The sequence below is a fragment of the Sorex araneus genome, chromosome 2, assembly GCF_027595985.1.
Source record: "Sorex araneus isolate mSorAra2 chromosome 2, mSorAra2.pri, whole genome shotgun sequence".
NCBI classification, from domain to species: domain Eukaryota; kingdom Metazoa; phylum Chordata; class Mammalia; order Eulipotyphla; family Soricidae; genus Sorex; species Sorex araneus.
In genome coordinates, this window is record NC_073303.1 from 130,841,126 (window position 1) to 130,859,245 (window position 18,120).

Consider the following 18,120-nt stretch of genomic DNA (forward strand, 5'->3'; position numbering starts at 1 on the left):
CCAGCGCGCAGCGCATCCCCCCCCCACCACCACTACCCACCCCCCCCCCGGCCAGGCTGAAAGGCGCTCTGTCAGCGCGGGGCTGGGGGCGCTGGGGGCACAATGTGGCTCTGTGCCGCCGCCCCGTGCCCGCGGTCTGCCCGCCCAGCCCACACCCGGCGCCGCCCGTCCAGTTGCGCATTCGCGGGCGAGCGGCGAGGGGCCTCGCCTACCTGGCGCTCCCCTGGGCAAGCTGGGTCCCGCCGCCCCGAGAGCGCTGCTGCCCCGAGCGCGGAGGCGACGCAGGCGGGGCAAGCCAGGAGCCCCGCCCCGGCCGCTCGGCGAGCGCCGCGCCCGCACCGCCCGGAGCGCGCGAGCGCGCGGTGCCCGTGCGGGCCTGGCGCCGGGGGCGCGCGGGGCCGAGCCAGCGCGACTCCGCCCCCACTGCGGGCAGTCGGCGGGGGAACGCGGTCGGGACCGGCGTGCGCGACGCTAAGGCGCCGTGGAGTCGCCCGAGCGCGCGCTGGCCCTGCCGCGAGAGGCTGCTGGACACTGCCCTGCAGCCGCCAGCCCCGGCCAGGGTCGTCCCCCCATACAGAAGTCGGAGCGGGCTGCGCGAGTTCAAACGCATGTTTATTGCAACGAGGAGCGCCTGGGGGCGGGAGTCCGGTTCCAGGGCTCTGCTGACCCCTGGTGGTCGCGGGCCCACACACCACCCAGTCCACCTGTACCGGGCGTTTGGGATTAGGTGGCTCGAGCTGGGCCCCCGGAATCCTAAGGCAGGTGCTGGCAGGTGATGAGGTGGGTTGGCAGCGCCTGCGTGTCGTGGAAGATGACGAAGATGCTGGGCTGGCGCAGGCAGTCCACGGCGCTGTCGAAGCGCAGGGGCACGTCCCCGCTGGGGTCCCGCAGAGGGGGCGCCCGCAGCCCGCGGCAGCCCTGCGCGTAGTCGCCGGTCAGGACCCGCGCCACGAACACCGCCTTGTGGCCGTCAGCGTCCGGGGGCGAATAGCGGTCCTGAACCGATAGGGAGGCGCGCCTGGCGAAGTACACGCCCTGGCCATACAGCGTACCTGGGGCGGGATGCGGGTCAGGGCCTGGGGGCCACGACACCCGCCCCGCCAGCCCGCACCCACCGGCTCAGAAGCGCCCCGCTCTGTCCTCTCGGCCTCACCGTTACGGCCGCAGAAGCTGCGGTTGAAGCCGTGGGCGCAGATGTCAGCGACCGCAGCCGCCGACGTGCCGTGGTACAGGACGTGCTCCAGCGGCCGGCGCTCACAGCGCTGCTCCAGCTGCTCTCGGTGCAGCTCGTATTGGTGCCGCAACAGCGGGTGGCTCACGCGCTCCACCTGCGGGGGCGTGGTCAGAGCTGGGCAGCTCCTGAGGGGCCTGCAGCTGTGGCACCTAGCCCGAGGCCAGGCTCACCCGTGGGCTTCCATGCAGGGAAGGCCGAGAAACCCCATAATTGCCAGCGCAGACGCCGCACAGCTGCTGAGATGTGGTGTTGGAGACGCACAACCAGCGCTTGATGTCCCAGCTTCACCAGTTAAGTCCTCAGGCCAGGAGATGCTGGACCCCCTTCCCTGACCCAGCAAGGCATCCCAGCAAGTGGAGTCTGAGAGGCCACACAGAGGAGGCGGTGCAGGCCAGACAAGACTAAGGAGGAGCTGTGAACCTGCTGGCCAGCCCCCTACAGCACAGGGGGCAAGGTGACAGAGGGGAGGGCAGGCAAGGGCAAAACACAAAGGCGCCCATCCCTCCAGTATGAGGTGAACAGCCCCATCCATCCTCACACCAGCCTCCCCAGGGAGCTCGGGGCTTCCCATGCACAGGTTTGTTCTCCAAGAAGGAAGAAGAGCCATGTCTGTCCCAGTTGGCACATCTGTCCTGTGTGACCCTGACATCATCAGGGCAAATGATGAACAGTGAGACACGCCAAGGCATGGCACGGGGGCAGAGACAAACGCTCACAGCCGCACCAAGGACAGCTGCAAATAAGCCTTCAATGCAAAAGAGAAGGAGTGCCCCCGGTGCTCCCTGACCTGGTGGGACAGGAAAGAGCCAAGTGTTGGCCTGGAAAAGGAAGAAGGTAAAAGCATTCGGAGCATGCTTTCAACAGAAGGTAAAAGCGTGTCTGAGGCTAGGGTATTCTCGGATGCAGCACAGGCCTAATGATGGATTTCATGGCCTGGCTTCCTTGGGAGTTCCGTGGCCATCACAGGCCATCAGCCTGTAAGAGGCAGGGAGAAGCCCTGTGGCCAGAGGAGGCCTTCACTGCCGGCCTGACCCCAGAGCGAAGGGGAAAGGCGCTAAGGGTGGCAGGAGGCGTGGCCAGGGAAAGTGGCTCCCTCAGACTGCTGAGTTGTTTGCTTGAGGGAACCGGCATACAGCACCCACAGTCTTCCCTCAGTACAAAGTGGCAGTTGCCAAACCCGAAGAAAGGGGTAACGGTCACCACCCAGGGTGACTTTAGGGTCGCCCAGGGGCAGCCTAGCGGAAGATGAGGCAAAGTCTGGACCACTTCAACTCAATGGTGCTTGAGTGGGGCCCCTGCTGGATCCCTCTCACCCAGCACTCAGCCCTGCACACTGCACTATAGACCCCGGACCACCTTCTGCCCTTCTCTTCCTCCAAAGCTGCTGCTTTCCAGGCCTGCCCCTGTCCTCAGCCCTGCCTGCCTTCACCCTCAACTCCCAGCTGCCTTCAGATCTCTGGCCTCTACCTTACATTCTTGCCTGTGACCCTCCTGACAGAACACTATCAGTGCTCCCTCTGGCTGCATGTCACACACACATGCACATGCACACACACGCACATACTCATGCATGTGCTTACACATATGCATGCATGTATTCACACATGCACACACTATGCACACATGTGCACACGCACGCACACAGTCCTCCCACCATCTGCCAGTCTGGCTTCACTCTGCTCCCACCCATTTACCAGCATCTTTGGAAAGACATCTATTCGCAGAACAGCCAATTTAACAAGCTGAGGGGCTGAAAGGTCTGCAAGGTCACTGAGCTGCAGAAAGTTGTCAGCCAGGGCTGGGCGAGCAGAAGAGTCCCCAGAAGCCCCAAGCCCCGGAAGCCCCAGAGCAGAAGAGCCAAGAAGCCCAAGAAGCTCCAGAAGCCCCAAGCTTGCTGGATGATGCTCCTCAGAGGAGCCACCAGATGGCAGCACAGCCCCGCACCCTGGGGGTGTCCCCAACCAGGCTTGAACTGCCCAGCAGAGCCCGATGCTCAGAATGCAGGCCTGCACCAGCCCCCTGCATCTCCCAGCCTGCTCCATATTGCACAGCTACCAGTAAGGACGCTCCTGAGCTAGGAGGATATCGACAGGCCGCTCACCCTGATCACACGAATGCTGCCGGGGGCAGTGTCCAGGGTGTCGTAGAAGGCCTGCACCACCTCCTGGAACTCCCCGCTGCCTTCGGCCACACTCTCCAGCCTGCCCAAGGGTGTCTTCAGCTGAGGCTGTGGCCCTGACCATGAGGCAAGAGGTGTCAGGGCCAGGCCCAGGCGCTAGCCAAAGTGTAGGGCCCCCACCCCCAAAACTGGGACCCAACTCACGAGTGGGGTCAGAAGCCACAGCCACACTGGCCAGACTCTGATGACCGCGGCCAGCCAGCAGCGCTGCTAAGTGGCGGGCTGCCCTGGCAGGCTGCTCCCCAAAGCCACGGAGGACTGTGCGGTCGCCATAGTGGACCACGGTCACACCATAGCGCTGCTCCAGGCGTCCCCAGAGCTCTGCCGGCAGCGGGTCATCTGAGAGCTCCACAGTCTCCTCCTGGAGCAGTGTCTCCAAGGCAGCCTCCAAGGCCCTGTGCAGCGCATCCACATCCTGCTCGAAGGGCACATGGACGTCCAGCTGGGCACTGCTCTCCGGGCCTCCAACCTGGCGCACATCTGCCTCTAGTGTGGGGGTCTCCAGCAGGGAGAGGGCCAGGGCTTGCTGCAGCGCCTGCGCCTCCTCCCGCGCAACCTCCTGGCCGGGCGGCCCCAGGGAGCGATGCAGGGCCAGCTGCAGAGCCGCAGCCTCCTCCAGGCCAGCCCCAGGGCCCGGAGTCGTGGGCTCCTCGTGTGGGGATGGTGGCTGCTCCTCTTCCTGGGGCTGCTTGTCCCCCGGCTCCAGAGGGAGCCAGTTCTCCCCATTCTGGCCCCCAAGCGTGGCCAGTAACTCCCGGACTTCCTCTATGGCAGGGAGAGACGCCAGTGAGTCAGGGGACAGGACAGGAAAAGGGGAGGGGTCAGGCAAAAATGTGAAGCAGGCAGGAGACAAGAAGGGCCCAAGTGCACAGGGAAACCAGGGTGCCCTACCCAGGCTCACGTCCTCTTTGTCACTGCCTGTGCCATCCATGGTCCATGCTGTGTGGGAAAGGGTCTCGGTGGGGTCCACCTGGCAGGAGGGAGTGTCAAAGGCCCCCAGTCTCCCAGCTGAGTGAGGACAGGTGGCCCGGGGCCTGACTGGGGGCAGGGCTTGCCCTACCTCAGAAGGCTGGGTGCCCAGGGTGGCCATGGCCAGACGCTCTGTCACAAACACACACTGGAACTGAGTCTCCAGGTCCTGGAGCAGGCTCTGACCGTCGGCACTCAGCAGGAAGTGGGCACTACCCGGGTGCGTCAGGCTCAGTGTGTGGCAGCTCACAGTGCCCAGCAGGCTCTGCAGGAACTCCTCAGCCGCCTGGCATGGGACTGGGGCACCACAGAGCTGCAGACGCAGGGGACCACAGTGGGGGTCAGGCCTCACATAGCCCTCCATTGGAGAAGGGGCCCGGGGCTTGATTGTCACTCACCCGAAAGCCGGTCACCTCGGAGCCCTCCAGCGGGACGAGGCCTACATCCCCCAGGCCTGCCAGCAGGTCAGCGTGGTGCAGCTGCAGGAAGCGCAGCGCTCCGGGCTCTATGGACAGCACCTTCTCCACCTGGACCGCATGGCCCGGACACTCCACAGCCCCGGGGCTGCGTCCCTGCCCCTGCGCTGGAGACCCTGGGCGGGCCCCCGCCTGTCCCGCTGGGCTCGGTGGCCTCAGCCCTGGGCTCCCAGGTCCTACCCGTGGTGGGGTCCCCCGGGGCCTCGCCTGGCCAAGGCGCTCTACAGACTCTGCAGGCACAGCAGCTCCAGGGGACCATGCCGCCTCCTCAGAACCCGCTGTCACTGTCCCTGCACCTTCTGGTGTTCCTGGGAGGTCAGGGCCCAGGGCCCCTCTGCTGCTGTCCTCGGCCGGCCCCTCAGGCTCCAGGATGTCGTAGTGGGGGACGAGGTGCAGCTCCCTGCCCTGCAGCCAGTGTTCCCGCTGCAGCACCCGCTCAGCCACTGTGGGGAGGGGAAGTGTGAGGCTCCTGAGGGGGGTGTGCCTGTGCCTCTGTGTGCACGTGTGAATGTGAGCAGTGCTGTCCGGTGCATCCACTCACCCTGCCACTGCTGGAAGGTGGCCACGGTGCCCCCGCAGCCCTGCAGGCTGCGCAGGCCCTCCAGAGCACCCCCGCCACTGCGCCGCTCGTTCTCCAGATACAGCTCCAGGAGTGGCTGCTCCCCTGGCGATGTGTCCCCCACCACACGCACCGCTCGGGCCTGTGGCACCCGGGCCACGGACACTGAGGCCCCCTCAAGGGCCAGGGTGCTGGCTTGCTCCTCCAGGACACAGATGTCTGCGGGGGAGGGTCAGTCAGCCCCAGGCACCTTTCCCAGACACCCTTGCCCCTCCCGCAGCTCACCTGCCTCCATGAGGGGCTGAGACAGCTGGACCAGAGCGCAGTCAGGGCGCTGGCTGTCCAGGGCGTGGCAAGGCTGGCCCGAGAGCCCCGCAGCCCTAAGCAGGGCCTGGACGTGCTGCTCCAGGCGCTGGGGTGCGATGCCAGGGGGCAGTCCTTGGAGCAGCAGGCGGGCAGGGGCACATGGGGGTGCGGGCCGCAGGCTCAGCCGCATACCACACAGACTGTGCTCCTGGGCCAAGACCCTGGATGCATCTGGGGGGAGAGGGAGGTCCTCAGAACCGCAGGGGGCACTGCCCACCCTCAGACCCTCACCTGCCACCTCTCACCTGCTCCCTTCTGGAAAGTGAGCACGCCCCCACGGCCCAATCTCTGCCATCTCAGCACTGGGCCTCCCCCAGAGCGCCGGCCGTTCTCGAAGTACAGGGTGAGCAGCTCGTCGCTGACGTTCGGGGGCAGCCCGCTGAGCTCCACGGAGGCCCCCAGATCCTCAGCCATGGTTCTCCCAGCGCCCTCCCGGCGCCTCCCCCTGGCCGCAGCCTCCAGCCCCGACGAGCGCGGAAGTCCAGGAAAGTAAAAGCGAAACCTGGAGACGAGGGAGGGCCCACCTCAGCTCCCGCCTCTCGAAGGGGCGGGCCGAGGTGCTCCTCCCTCCTCCAGCCTCCCCTGACCCTCACAGCCAGTCGCCTGCACCTGCCCTCCCACCTCGGCTCTCCCCATCCCCATCACACTGTCCTAACAGCCCACCTGCTTTCACACCCCTGCCTCACCGCCCCGCAGACATTTGCATCCACCCCACCTTTGCCAGCGGTCCCTGCACTGTCTAGCACCCACTTCCACCTGTGCTGCTCCCCCAGAGCCCTGAGCACCTGTGCCACGCCCACTGTCCCGCCCCACAGAGAGGGCAGGACTAGTCCTTGAAAGCACCAACTGCTTCGGCCTCACTGGCCTGGTTAAAGTCAAAGTTCTTTGGAGAAACTGATGCCCAGGCCCTGCCCAGGCTCAGCACACCCCCCCCACCCCCAGGCCAAGCTGCAGCCCCCTCTCCAGCCCAGCAGACCCTGGCACGGGCCCACGCCCTCCACCTGCCTGGGGCCATGATACCCTTCCCCTCAGCGAGCTCTTGGTGGAAGATTTAACTGGAGAGCCAGAGCGACAGTATAGCAGGGAGTGCACTTGTGCACGCAGCCAACCCTGGTTCCTTCAATATGGTCCCTGGGCCCACCAGGAATAACCCTTGAGTGCAGAGCCAGGCGTGGCCCCCCAAAACAACTGGTATGAACTATGAACCTGAAAGTCCCTAAGGAAGGCTGGGATGGACGAGCCCAGCAGTAGAGGCTGGTGAGGCCCTGGGGGCCAGCAGCACACACCAAAGGTGAGGTGAGGGCCCTGATTCACCTGGCCCAGCCCGGCCTGGACTTGGGCTGTGAATTTTCTTTCTCCTTTAAAAAGAAAGTATGAATATCTGTATGAATATCTCAACTGTATGAATATCTAGTTCTATGAAATTCAGGTCATCCCTGCTCTGTCTGTTCTTAGTCCCTTGTCACAGCCTTGACCTTCTCTCCGTGTTGCACACTATCCGGGAGCCAGGGCTACAGCCACTTGGCACTGTCCACGAGGTCTGGGAACCCCAAAACCGGTGGTCATGGGAGATCAGCCACGAGGAGGGATGTTCCCACCACACAAGCACAAAACACAGCTACTGGTGTTAAACACCCACTCACTGCACCCCACGCAGCAGAGTTCTGAGACCTGGAGCCAGGGCAGGGCTATGGGGCTGGCTGTCCATTGGCACAGGCAACTTTGACCTCAGCCCCAGAGCAAAGAAGCAGAACTAGGGATGGCCTCCCAGCGGCTAAGATGAGCTCAGCCACCTCACAGGTCTGCAGTGGGTCTGGGCTCAGTGACAGAGAGGACACCGCAGTAAGCTAAGCCTGGATACGGGAACACTTGGAGGGAAGGGGGACACTAAAGGGAAAGACATTGTTGAAGGGGAAGGAGGAAGAAGCACTGCATGCAGATCGCAGGCTCAGAGTCCTCACAAAGTCCTCCACTCCCTGAGCCCTGGAGGAAAGGTGCCAGCAGCTCTGGCAGGAAAGTTGCCAGCAGCCCCGCACGACCCTACTCACCCCACGGAGCCCGGCCCCGCCCCCGAATCGTGGCCCCGCTTCCGTCGCACGGCCCCTCCCCGTCATAAGGCCCCGCCCCATCATGAGGCCCGTCCCTGACGCCCAGGCCCCTCTGTGTCTGCGGACCGCGAGCCCTGTCCCCGACGCCCAGGCCCCGCCCCGTCACCAGGCCCCGCGGCGTCTCCGGCTCGCAGGCCCCGCCCCCGACGCTCAGGGCCCGCCCCGTCACAAAGCCCCGCCCCGTCACAAGGCCCCGCTGCGTCTCCGGACCGCAGGACCCGCGGAAGAGCCGACTGCGTGCGGGTGCGGTGCACGCGCTGCGGCCTTTGACCGCGCGGCCGCGTAGCGGACACGGTGCGCACCAGCTCCGGGCGCCCCGCAGCCGGTGAGTCCCAGCCCCGGCCGAGCGGCGGTTCTGAGCCGCCGGAGGCTCGCCGAGCCGTCCCCTACCCCGCAGGGCCCTGCGCATCCGAGCAGCGCGGCCCGCGGGGGGCGAGGGCGGCGGAGACGGGGGAGGGCGGCTCGGCAGCCCCCGGGGACGGGAGGCGGCGGCGAAGCCCGCGCCGGCTACCCCTAGCCGCAGGGCCGCCGCCCCCGCCCGCTTTGTTCCCCGCACCCCCGCACCCGCTGCTCGCCGCGCCCGCCGGGCCCGCCGGGCCCCGGTGGGGCCTGCTGTCTGGGCTCTCGGGGCACGCAGATGGCCGAGGGATTTGCGGGACGCAAATAGCCGCGGGCGAGAGCCCCGAAAGCTGCTTAGACTCGGCCACGAGGTGTGGGGGCCCCGCCCGGCCCGGGGGCGCCAGGGGTCGTGACAAGGCTCCTCCGGACGCGGCTGCGGGCACAGCCCGAGCCCCGGCCCCGAGTGCGGCACATCGCCCGGGCCGGACCTTGGGGCTGGCTGCAGCGGCCCGGACTGCGGGCCCACGGCCAACGCGCTGGGTCCCCAGGGTCGCCACTGCCCCTCTGCCGGGGGCTCCCCGCGCCCCGGGCAAAGGTCCTGGATCCCCAGTTCCGCCCGGGCGCCAGCGGTGACGGTCACCGCGGCTGACTGTTCTCTCTTCCTCCTCTAGGGGGAGCTCACGCAGCCTGAGGCCATGCCCCATGAAAAGAGTTTCTTGGTATCTGGGGACAACTATCCTCCCCCCAATCCTGGATATCCTGGGGGTCCCCAGCCCTCCATGCCTCCCTACCCTGGAGCCCCATACCCCGGATTCCAGCCTTCTTCCTATGGCCAGCCTGGATATCCCCAAGGCCCCGGCCCCTACCCTCCAGGAGGGTACCCTCAGGGCCCCTATCCCCCTGGGGGGTACCCCCAGGGCCCCTATCCCCAAGAGGGGTACCCCCAGGGCCCTTACCCACAGAGTCCATTCCCCCCCAATCCCTATGGACAACCACAAGTCTTCCCAGGAATGGAGCCTGGCTGTGAGTAATGGGCTGGGGGCAGGGGGTTGGGTTCCTGGGCCCACCAGTGGGCACTCACCCAGGCCCCTCACCCCCCAGCGACTCAGCACGGGAACTACCACGAAGAGGGACCGCCATCTTACTATGACAACCAGGACTTTTCTGCCACCAACTGGGATGACAAGAGCATCCGCCAGGCCTTCATTCGAAAGGTGGTGGGAGCAACCAGGCCTGGGTGGGGGTGGAGGCGGGATCTCGGGGCAGAGCCTCGTGCAGGGCCACTGAGCCCCCTCCCTCCACAGGTGTTCCTGGTGCTGACCCTGCAATTGTCAGTGACTCTGTCCTCCGTGGCCGTGTTCACATTCGTCGGGGAGGTGAAGGGCTTCGTCCGGAAAAATGTCTGGACCTACTACGTATCCTATGCATTTTTTTTCATCTCCCTCATCGTCCTCAGTTGCTGTGGGGAGTTCCGGCGAAAGCACCCATGGAATCTCATTGCCCTGGTAAAGCCATGCCCACCCACCCCCAGCCTGGCCCCACTGCAGGGGTGGGGTAGCCGATGCCCTCACCAGGCTCTGTCCTCCCTGCAGTCGATCCTCACTGTCAGCCTGTCATACATGGTGGGCATGATCGCCAGCTTCTATGACACCGAGGCAGTCATCATGGCTGTGGGCATCACCACGGTGGTCTGCTTTACAGTGGTCATCTTCTCCCTGCAGGTGAGGACTGTCCCCTCCCCCAGGCCCGCTGGTCTCTGTCCCTGGGCACCCTTGGGCCGTGGGCCCAGGTTGCAGCAAGCCCTCTGTGCCCATCCCCTGCAGACCCGCTATGATTTCACCTCCTGCATGGGCGTGCTGCTGGTGAGCATGGTGGTACTGCTGATCTTCGCCATCCTCTGCATCTTCATCCGCAACCGCATCCTGGAGATCGTCTACGCCTCCCTGGGCGCCCTGCTGTTCACCTGCGTGAGTGGGGGCCCTTTGGGGTGGGCGGCTGGGTGAGGCTTGGCCCTCAACAGCACTGTCCCCACCTCCACTCCAGTTCCTGGCAGTGGACACCCAGCTGCTGCTGGGGAACAAGCAACTGTCCCTGAGCCCCGAGGAGTACGTGTTTGCCGCCTTGAACCTGTACACGGACATCATCAACATCTTCCTGTACATCCTCACCATCATCGGCCGCGCCAAGGAGTAGCCCAGCCCCTGCTCAGGCATAGGGCTGACCTGGACCCTGCCCTGGCATGGCAGTGCCAACTGAACCTCCCCTCCCTGGCCCCAGCCTGGGAGGGTACCCACCCCTCCTGTCTCCTGTGTGTATACTGCAGATACTCCATGTGGGCCCACTCTGCCCACAGCACGGCCCCTTCCAACCCCCCCAGGGCCACCCCCTGTCCACTCACTGCTGCATGAGCCCCACCTGCCAGCCTGCCCCAGGTCCTAGGGGAGAGGGAATGAGCCAAGAGGTGAGGGTGCACGTCCCCCTCCCGTCCCAGCTCCCCTGCCTGGTATAGACACCCCTATCCCCAGCGCCCTTCTGTGCCAAGGTCTCCTGCGCTGAGCCCGAGGCAGAGGCTGGAACCCCACAAGGAGGACTCCTCCCTTTCCCTGCTGTCTCGAAACACCAATAAATGGGACCTTTCGCGCTCCGGCACTGCGCGGTGCTCCTTACGGGCCCTGGGTTGGGGGTTCGCTCACCCCAGCAAGCCCTTCCTGGTCCCCTCCCAGTGCCTGCCTGCAGAGCCCCCCAGATTCCTGCCTGCTGAGTGGTCTGGGAAGGGTGCCTAGGGGAGGCTGCGCTGTGCCTCTTCCTTCCTGCCCACCCAGGAGAAGCATCACAGGGCCTGGCACAAACCCGTTCTGCAGAAGGGGGGCCACAGGCCTCTGACTCACTGCCCCAGCCAGGCAGACCCTCACACCTTGGTTCACTCACTGCCCACCAGCCTCCATTTCCTGAACCCTCTTGTACCCCCTGGTTCTAACATGAGGTCAGGAGTTAGCCACTGTGAGTATCTTTACCATCCACTGGGGGTTCCACTGGGAGGCATCATGCCCTCTAGTGACCCCTTACCCTGGACGTCCCTCTGAAAGACATCCCCTACCAACACAGCAGCCAGTGTTGCTGCTGCTGTAAACAGACCTGCAGTTTACGGGGGCATCCCCGTCTCTGCCCCCCACACACCCCTGCTGCTTCATGGGGGCTCTGGGTGGGGGTGTCCGATCCCCTCCCCACCACCCTGGTTGCCAGGAGACTCGTACACCCCTCATTCCATGCTAGCCCAGGCAGTGCCAACTGCCGCAATGGCTCCAGCTGGCTTCAGCCACAGGCTGGCTCTATGGGGACAGGTGCTTCCTTGAGGCCTCTTGCTCTCCATCACCCTGGTTGACCTTGCGTCAGAACCAGCAGGTGTGTTACCCACTCTGCTCTTGGGCATTGCCATTCTGTTCCAGGTGTCCTTGTGGGCAGGAACCAGCAGCACTGACTCACATGCCACACCCAGCCAGGAGGGAACTGGGCCTTCCTAGACCATGGGCACCGTGAGCAGGCAGAGGGGCCTTGGGAAGAATCGGTCAGCACCATGTGCAGGGACAGCTGCCTGCCCAGGGCTCAAGGGTGGGCTATGCTGGCCTGTCATGAAGGAGCAGTGCCAAGCACCTCACTGTGTGTGTCAGGTCGGGACCATCCTGTGGTGGGGCATGTGGGACTACTGTGGAGAGCTCTGGCACACGGCCTTAAGAGGCAGCTGTGGGTTCAGCGTTGCACTGGTGCCAGCCTGCTGGCTGCGTGCACCGTGTGCTCTGGGGCAGGGGCTGGCGTGAGGAGTCGGGCTTCATGTGGATTCCAGAGCTGACGACTTTCAGGTCCCACAGAAGTAGCCTATCAGCACAGCCTGGGGTTGCTAGGAACGGGTCTGGCACCCGCAGATAGATAGGGCTCAGGGTTGCTAGGAGCAGGCCAGGCACCCACAGATAGAGCCCAGGGTTGCTAGGAGCGGGCCTGGCACCCACAGATAAAGCCCAGTATCTATTCAAATTAAACAGGTTTCCACAGCACCAGTGTCAGACATGGCCCTCTGTGGCTGGAATGAGACCAGAGCCAGATCTCTGAAACCACATCTGAACCCAGACAGTGGCCCTGCCAAACTCCATACTGGCCAAGCAGTGTCCTCATCCTGCTGTGTGCTGCTGTGGCCACTTCCCCTCCCCCCTGCAGACCTTCACCCTGATTCAAGTCTCCTTCCAAAGTAGGAGTGCCACCACGCTGGCTGTAGACTCGCCCACGTCCAGCAGAGCAGACCCGCTTCCCCACCTCTGCCCATGCCACCCCACATAGGCCAGACAGGACGAGTCCATCCTAGCATCCAGCCCCGTCCCGACAAGTAAACCATTCTAAAGGTCAGACCCAAACCCTCATTTTTCAACCAGAATGTTAGTTTGAGCATGGAGTTTGGGGGTAAACCTTCCTGCTTCCCATGTATGTGGCCCTGGTTTGCATTCCTAACACCAAAACCTGCCTAAGTAATCACTTAATCCACTCACTTTCAAGATTAAAAACAAACTGGCAGGGCCAGAATCAGACCAATGGGTAAGGAGTTTGTCTGGTGGCTGACACAGATGCTATCCCAGCATCTTGTATGGTCCCCCAAGCACCACCAAGAGTAATTCCTGAGTGCAGACTCAGGAGTAATCCCTGAGCATCACTTGGTGTGGGGAAAAAAAAAAGTGAGGACCAGAGAGATAGTACAGTGGATAGGGCACTTGCACTGCCAGGAGTAATTCCTGAATGCACAGCCGGGAGTAAGCCCTGAATGTGACCAGGTATGACCTGAAAACCCAAATAAGACAGACACAACTCCCCATTTCCCAGCATACAAAGCAGCATTGGCCTGAGGCGTGTGGGAAAACCACAGCAGGATGACCAGAGACTTGGCAAGTGTCCACTGTGCACATGTGTGGCTGAGAGTTTCATCTCCAGGGCCTCCCATGTGCACAGATGACAGTCAAGGGGGCTCTGCTGATTGACTCCCAGCACCACATACAAACCGGCAACCCTGCAGCCAAGAGAACGCCGGCACCGTAGTGTGAGAAGGTATCATGAATAGAAAATCACCACAGCGCCTGCTCTGCAGATACAAAATTCAATCTCCAAGGAGATGCAAGATTCACAGATACAGCTCCCAGCTCCCCTCTGCCAACGCCCCACGGCCACACCCCATGCGCCGCCACTGCAGCGGCCCAACTCCACTGCCTCAGGGTCACTCTCTGCAGACACCAAACTGTGAAAAATCCAGGTACACCGAGTTTTCAGGCTGAGGATTCTGAGGTATCCTTAGAGTGGGAGCAGGCGACTCTGGACCTCCGGAAAGCCCAGCAGCCATGTCCACATCTCGTGCCGCCATGTGGACTCACCCACCATCTGGATAGTGAGGTTGCCGCAGCTGCCTACACAGCCACAGAACACCTCCCATTTCCACAACACTGACAGCCCAGTAGGAGCACCAAACTAGATGGGAAAGTAACGCAGAAGCTAACAGAACAGCCCAGAAGGCTCAACTAGCTAAAAACAGCCTCGTAAAACCACAGATAGATAAGAACTTAACAACCCTGCAGAGAGAGAAAACAATTTCGACAGATTTTATTTTACTGAAGTATTCCAGTAGCCATTTATTGTAAAAGCAATAGAAATTATTATGTGCCCGCTAATGGGGCAGACTTGGGGGGAGTTGGGAAAATGTGGACAATGGTGGAACTAATGTCATGTCACTCTATTTGTAGGATTGATAATGGAACACTGAATGTCCATAACAACTGTATTATGAACAACTTTGTAAACCATGGTGTTTAAATGAAAAAAAAAAAAAAGGAATTTTAGCGATAGTACAGGAGGTAAGGCACTTGTCTTACATGCAGCCAAGCCAGGTTCAATCCCCAGCATCCCATATGGTCTCCTGGGCACTGCCAGGAGTAATTCCTGAGTGCAAAGCCAGGAGTAACCCCTGTGCATCGCCATATGTGACCCAAAAAAGCAAAAAAAAAAAAAAGCATTTAGGGGACTGGAGAGCTAGCACAGTGGGTAGGGCGTTTGCCTTGCACTCGGCTGACCAGGGTTCGATTCCCAGCATCCCATATGGTCCCCTGAGCACCGCCAGGGGTAATTCCTGAGTGCAGAGCCAGGAGTGGCCCCTTTGCATTGCCAGGTGTGACCCAAAAAAGCCAAAAAAAAAAAAAAGCATTTAGCAGGCTTGTTCTTCAAGCCCGTGTTCTCAAACACATATCTTCCTTGCTTGTCTGTTTCTTGCTTGCCTTTTTCCACTCTGGACAAGCCTATATTGTTTATCCTCAAATGTGCTTTTTCTTTCTCTCCCTCACATCTTTTAAATAAGCTTCAACGTTTTGTTTGTTTTTTGTTTTGGGGCCACATCCAGCAATGCACAGGGTTTACTACTGACTCTGCACTCAGGAATTACTCCTGGTGGTGCTCGGGGGACCATATGGGATGCCAAGGATCAAACCCAGGTGGCTCTGTACAAGCAAGTGCCCTATCCACCGTATGATTGCTCCAGCCCCTCAGTAAAACTTTCTTCACACACACACACACACAAAAAAAAGCAGATTGTAGGAAATTTTGTTTTGTTCTTTAGGGGGCAACTCCTGATTGTGCTCAGGGCTCACCGCTGGCATCATTTGAGGACCATATGTGGTGCCAAGATCAAACCCGGGTCGGCCACATCCAAGGTGGCACCCTACCCATTGCATTATCTCTCCAGCCCCAGATAGTAAAAAGTATCTTAAGAAGTCACAGGAGAGGGAAAAAATGGATAGAAAACAAGCAAAAGATATGAGAGAAGGTAAAATATGTTCATAGATAGAGCTCTAGGAAAAGACAGGAATAAAGAAAAATTAGGGTGAAGAAATCACACAAGAAAATTTCCCCTAGCTAATAAGACAGCAACCCACAAGCCCCCAAAGTGATACAGAAAGGTCATGCTGGCCTCGTGAAACCCCTTTAAAGTGATTTCGTGGGGCCAGAGCGGTAGTACAGTGGGTAGGGAGTTTGCCTTGCATGCGGCCGACCTGGGTTCAATCCCCAGCATCCCATATGGTCCCCCAAGCACCTCCAGAAGTAATTACTGAGTGCAGAGCCAGGAGTAACCCCTGAGCATCGCTGGGTATGACCCAAAAAAGCAAAAATAAATAAAGTGATTTTGTGAGCCCTTGTTGTGGGCTGATATGCCCAGCCCAATCCCAATTTCTAGGACCTCACATTGGTATCTTTTCTCAAATTAAGTCATTTGTGACTGTGTATTCAATAAATGTGTGTGGGCTCTCTTGCCACTTGTGTTGAGATGCTTCCCCAACCCTGGCCTGCAGCCACTGCCAACAAACACAGGAAGAAGGGAACAGGGCACCAGGCCTTTTATTCTCCTTTTATTCCAATCTCGGTCCCACTATTTATTTCATTCTTCCTGCGCAGTCTCACTGAGCGCCCCATTCCAGTCTCACACTGTCCCTCATTCCCATAACCTACTTTCCCCATGCTCTCCCTGTGCCCCGTCTCGCTGCCTTCATCTACAGCCCAACCTCCAAGAGTCGGGGGTAGCAACTACACATAGGGATAGGGCAAACAGCACAGTCAACATATGTAAAGCCCTTTCTTCTGTGGAAGCTCTCTTAGGACAAAGACCTCATCCTGCTAGGAGATCCACTCAAGGGCAAAATTTCATCCTAAGGACCTATTTCTCCTTCCCTTAGTCCATAAGCAACCATCTTAGATTTACTTCTTAATAATCTTTCTAGTCATTTTGTATGGAGACAGTAAGAGATATACTAAGCTTATAGGGTGGCTGTCCTGGGGACATCTCACTATATATCCCAGACTACAGTCCTTAGGCCAGATTAGTCCTTCCTAATCCCAACAGGGTCCTTGTCCAGTCACTTCTCTTAGGGTCATGACAGAATTTGCCCGTGACCATGCTCTTAACTTATTGTAAGTTTTATGGCACTTGGCCTGTCCCGGTTTGATGCCAGCATAGCTTACCACTTGCCTTGGGTCCATCCAGTCCCTTCGTCAGGACCTTGCTTTTGGAGTGCTAGGAACTAAGGGCAACTGAGGCTTAAATCAAGTTAATATGACAGATGCTCAGAAGTAAAAATATTTTTCAGTCAATTAACTCCCGAGTTATGAAAGCATAGCATCAAAAGCATGTAGACACTTCTTCCTATGTCTATAAAAAAGGATATTGCAGGGCTAGAGTGATAGCACAGCAGGCAGGAAGTTTGCCTTGCACAGGGCCGACCCGGGTTCGATCCCCAGCATCCCATATGGTCCCCCAAGCACTACCAGGAGTGATTCCTGAGTGCAGAGCCAGGAGTAACCCCTGAGCATCGCCGGGTGTGACCCAAAAAGCCAAAAAAAAAAAAAGACATTGCTCTAAAGTAAACTATGCAAAGGACATAAGGGAAAGAAAAATAATATTTCACTTACAAATACAATATCCAGAGTCCTTAGAAGGATCTGACCTGACAAGTCACAGGGTCTGATTTGGGGATATAGGTGATTAACAGATAGGGGAAGTAGAACACAGATGAGAAATTAAAGGTAAACACAGAGGAAGGGGAGTACCTCCAGAGCACTGTGATGTGTTCAACCCAATAAACTTAAACTTCCTGTGGTAAGGGAGAAAGGACAAACCACTGTTATCCTATAGTGGCAAATGTAATTAGTGGAGATGCAGTCCACACGAGAGCAAGGTCTAGCCCTGATCCTACAGGATGGCAGATTCTGGACAGATATGCCCAAAGGTACAGAAACTGTGTCACCACAAGCCAAGGACTACCAAGCTTGGAGAGATGCCCTGAGCAGATGGTTCCCAGAGCCACTGACGGGGCAGGCCCTGCTGACTTGCTTGCCCACTTCCTGTCCAGAACGGGGAGATAATAGACTTCTGTTGTTCCAATCATTCTTTTTTGTGGGATTTATTACCACCATCCACACAAACTTACATATATGGAGAATATTGGCACTCAAATCTGACAGGCTCATTATGAGAAAGAAAAGTTACAGGGCTGGAGAGATAGTACTGTGGAAAGGGTGCTTGCCTTGCATACAGCCAACCCAAGTTCCGTACCTGGCATCCAAGATGGTCCCCCAAGTACCACCAGAAGGAATTCCTATATGCAGAACCAGGAGTAACCCCTGACCATCACTGGGTGTGGCACCTCACCCCCCACAAAAAAAAAGAAAGAAAAGTTATAGCCCAATATCTCTTATTAAATAGATATACACACTCCCAAAGAATGAACAAATGAGGACTTCGATATGGTAAGCAAATATATGGATGAACATAAAATATTCATTTCATCATTTTAAAATTTTCTTGTTTGTTCTTTTTGGGGAGTACCACAGCCACTGAGTCACTCAGCCACTGAGCCACTCAGCGTTACTCCTGACTCTGTGCTCAGAAATTACTCCTGAGGGCACTGGAGTGGGGTGGCACCAGCCCAGTCTCCAGGTCGCCCCGGCCACCAAAAGTCACGCCCTCCACCCCCCTTGGCGCCATTCAACAGAGAAGAATCCGGGTATTCCGGTAAGCCACGCAGGCCGGAGAATGGTCTGGACCCCAGACCGGGCCAGTGACACCGGGGAGCCAGATGGAGGTGGTACAGCCAGCACGCCTTCTCCACGTGGAACCCCAGCGACACTGAGCAGCAACTAACATGGCTCCGGGATGCAGGACTCCAAACCACGAGGCTGCTAACACAGCCGCGTGACCTTTTCTGAAAAATGAAAACATACAATCTATTGATGCCATCCAGCATGTCTGACTGTTGGAGGAAAACCTCCAAATAATCATAATGAGATTCCCTTTGAAAACTGAATGTAATCAAAGTAAG

General features: G+C 59.5%; 3 protein-coding genes across 6 annotated transcripts in view; 1 reads left to right on the plus strand and 2 right to left on the minus strand.

Moving 5' to 3' along the window:
• Positions 1-363, minus strand: part of PLEC (plectin) — a 41,031-nt gene extending 40,668 nt beyond the window's left edge. For all 4 annotated transcript variants that reach the window (XM_055127053.1, XM_055127044.1, XM_055127043.1 and 1 more), the window contains exon 1: positions 213-363. The gene's annotated coding sequence lies outside the window, so the exon portion shown is untranslated. The remainder of the gene's footprint in view (positions 1-212) is intronic.
• Positions 364-616: 253 nt separating this feature from the next.
• PARP10 (poly(ADP-ribose) polymerase family member 10) lies at positions 617-7,839 on the minus strand. The gene is made up of 11 exons (XM_055127592.1): positions 7,832-7,839; positions 6,029-6,285; positions 5,703-5,954; positions 5,400-5,636; positions 4,781-5,301; positions 4,474-4,695; positions 4,305-4,383; positions 3,558-4,178; positions 3,336-3,469; positions 1,154-1,328; positions 617-1,052 (listed from the first exon to the last, which is right to left on the minus strand). Exons 2-11 carry the CDS (start codon positions 6,195-6,197, stop codon positions 754-756), a joined length of 2,709 nt encoding a protein of 902 aa, XP_054983567.1. The 5' UTR covers positions 6,198-6,285; positions 7,832-7,839; the 3' UTR covers positions 617-753.
• A 219-nt stretch (positions 7,840-8,058) lies between these two features.
• On the plus strand, positions 8,059-10,879 carry GRINA (glutamate ionotropic receptor NMDA type subunit associated protein 1). The gene is made up of 7 exons (XM_004618646.2): positions 8,059-8,216; positions 8,902-9,253; positions 9,332-9,444; positions 9,535-9,735; positions 9,823-9,951; positions 10,054-10,197; positions 10,274-10,879. The coding sequence occupies exons 2-7, from the start codon at positions 8,926-8,928 to the stop codon at positions 10,421-10,423; spliced, it is 1,065 nt and encodes a 354-aa protein (XP_004618703.1). The 5' UTR covers positions 8,059-8,216; positions 8,902-8,925; the 3' UTR covers positions 10,424-10,879.
• The last annotated feature ends 7,241 nt before the right edge of the window (positions 10,880-18,120 follow it).

Coding starts and splice junctions, on each gene's coding strand:
- PARP10 (XM_055127592.1), bottom strand. CDS start 6,197: ATGGCTGAGGATCTGGGGGCCTCCGTGGAGCTCAGCGGGCTGCCCCCG. Junction 5,637..5,702: donor TCAGCCCCTCATGGAGGCAG/GTGAGCTGCGGG, acceptor CCTCCCCCGCAG/ACATCTGTGTCCTGGAGGAG. Junction 5,302..5,399: donor CACCTTCCAGCAGTGGCAGG/GTGAGTGGATGC, acceptor CCCTCCCCACAG/TGGCTGAGCGGGTGCTGCAG.
- GRINA (XM_004618646.2), top strand. CDS start 8,926: ATGCCCCATGAAAAGAGTTTCTTGGTATCTGGGGACAACTATCCTCCC. Junction 9,736..9,822: donor CATGGAATCTCATTGCCCTG/GTAAAGCCATGC, acceptor TCCTCCCTGCAG/TCGATCCTCACTGTCAGCCT. Junction 9,952..10,053: donor TGGTCATCTTCTCCCTGCAG/GTGAGGACTGTC, acceptor CATCCCCTGCAG/ACCCGCTATGATTTCACCTC.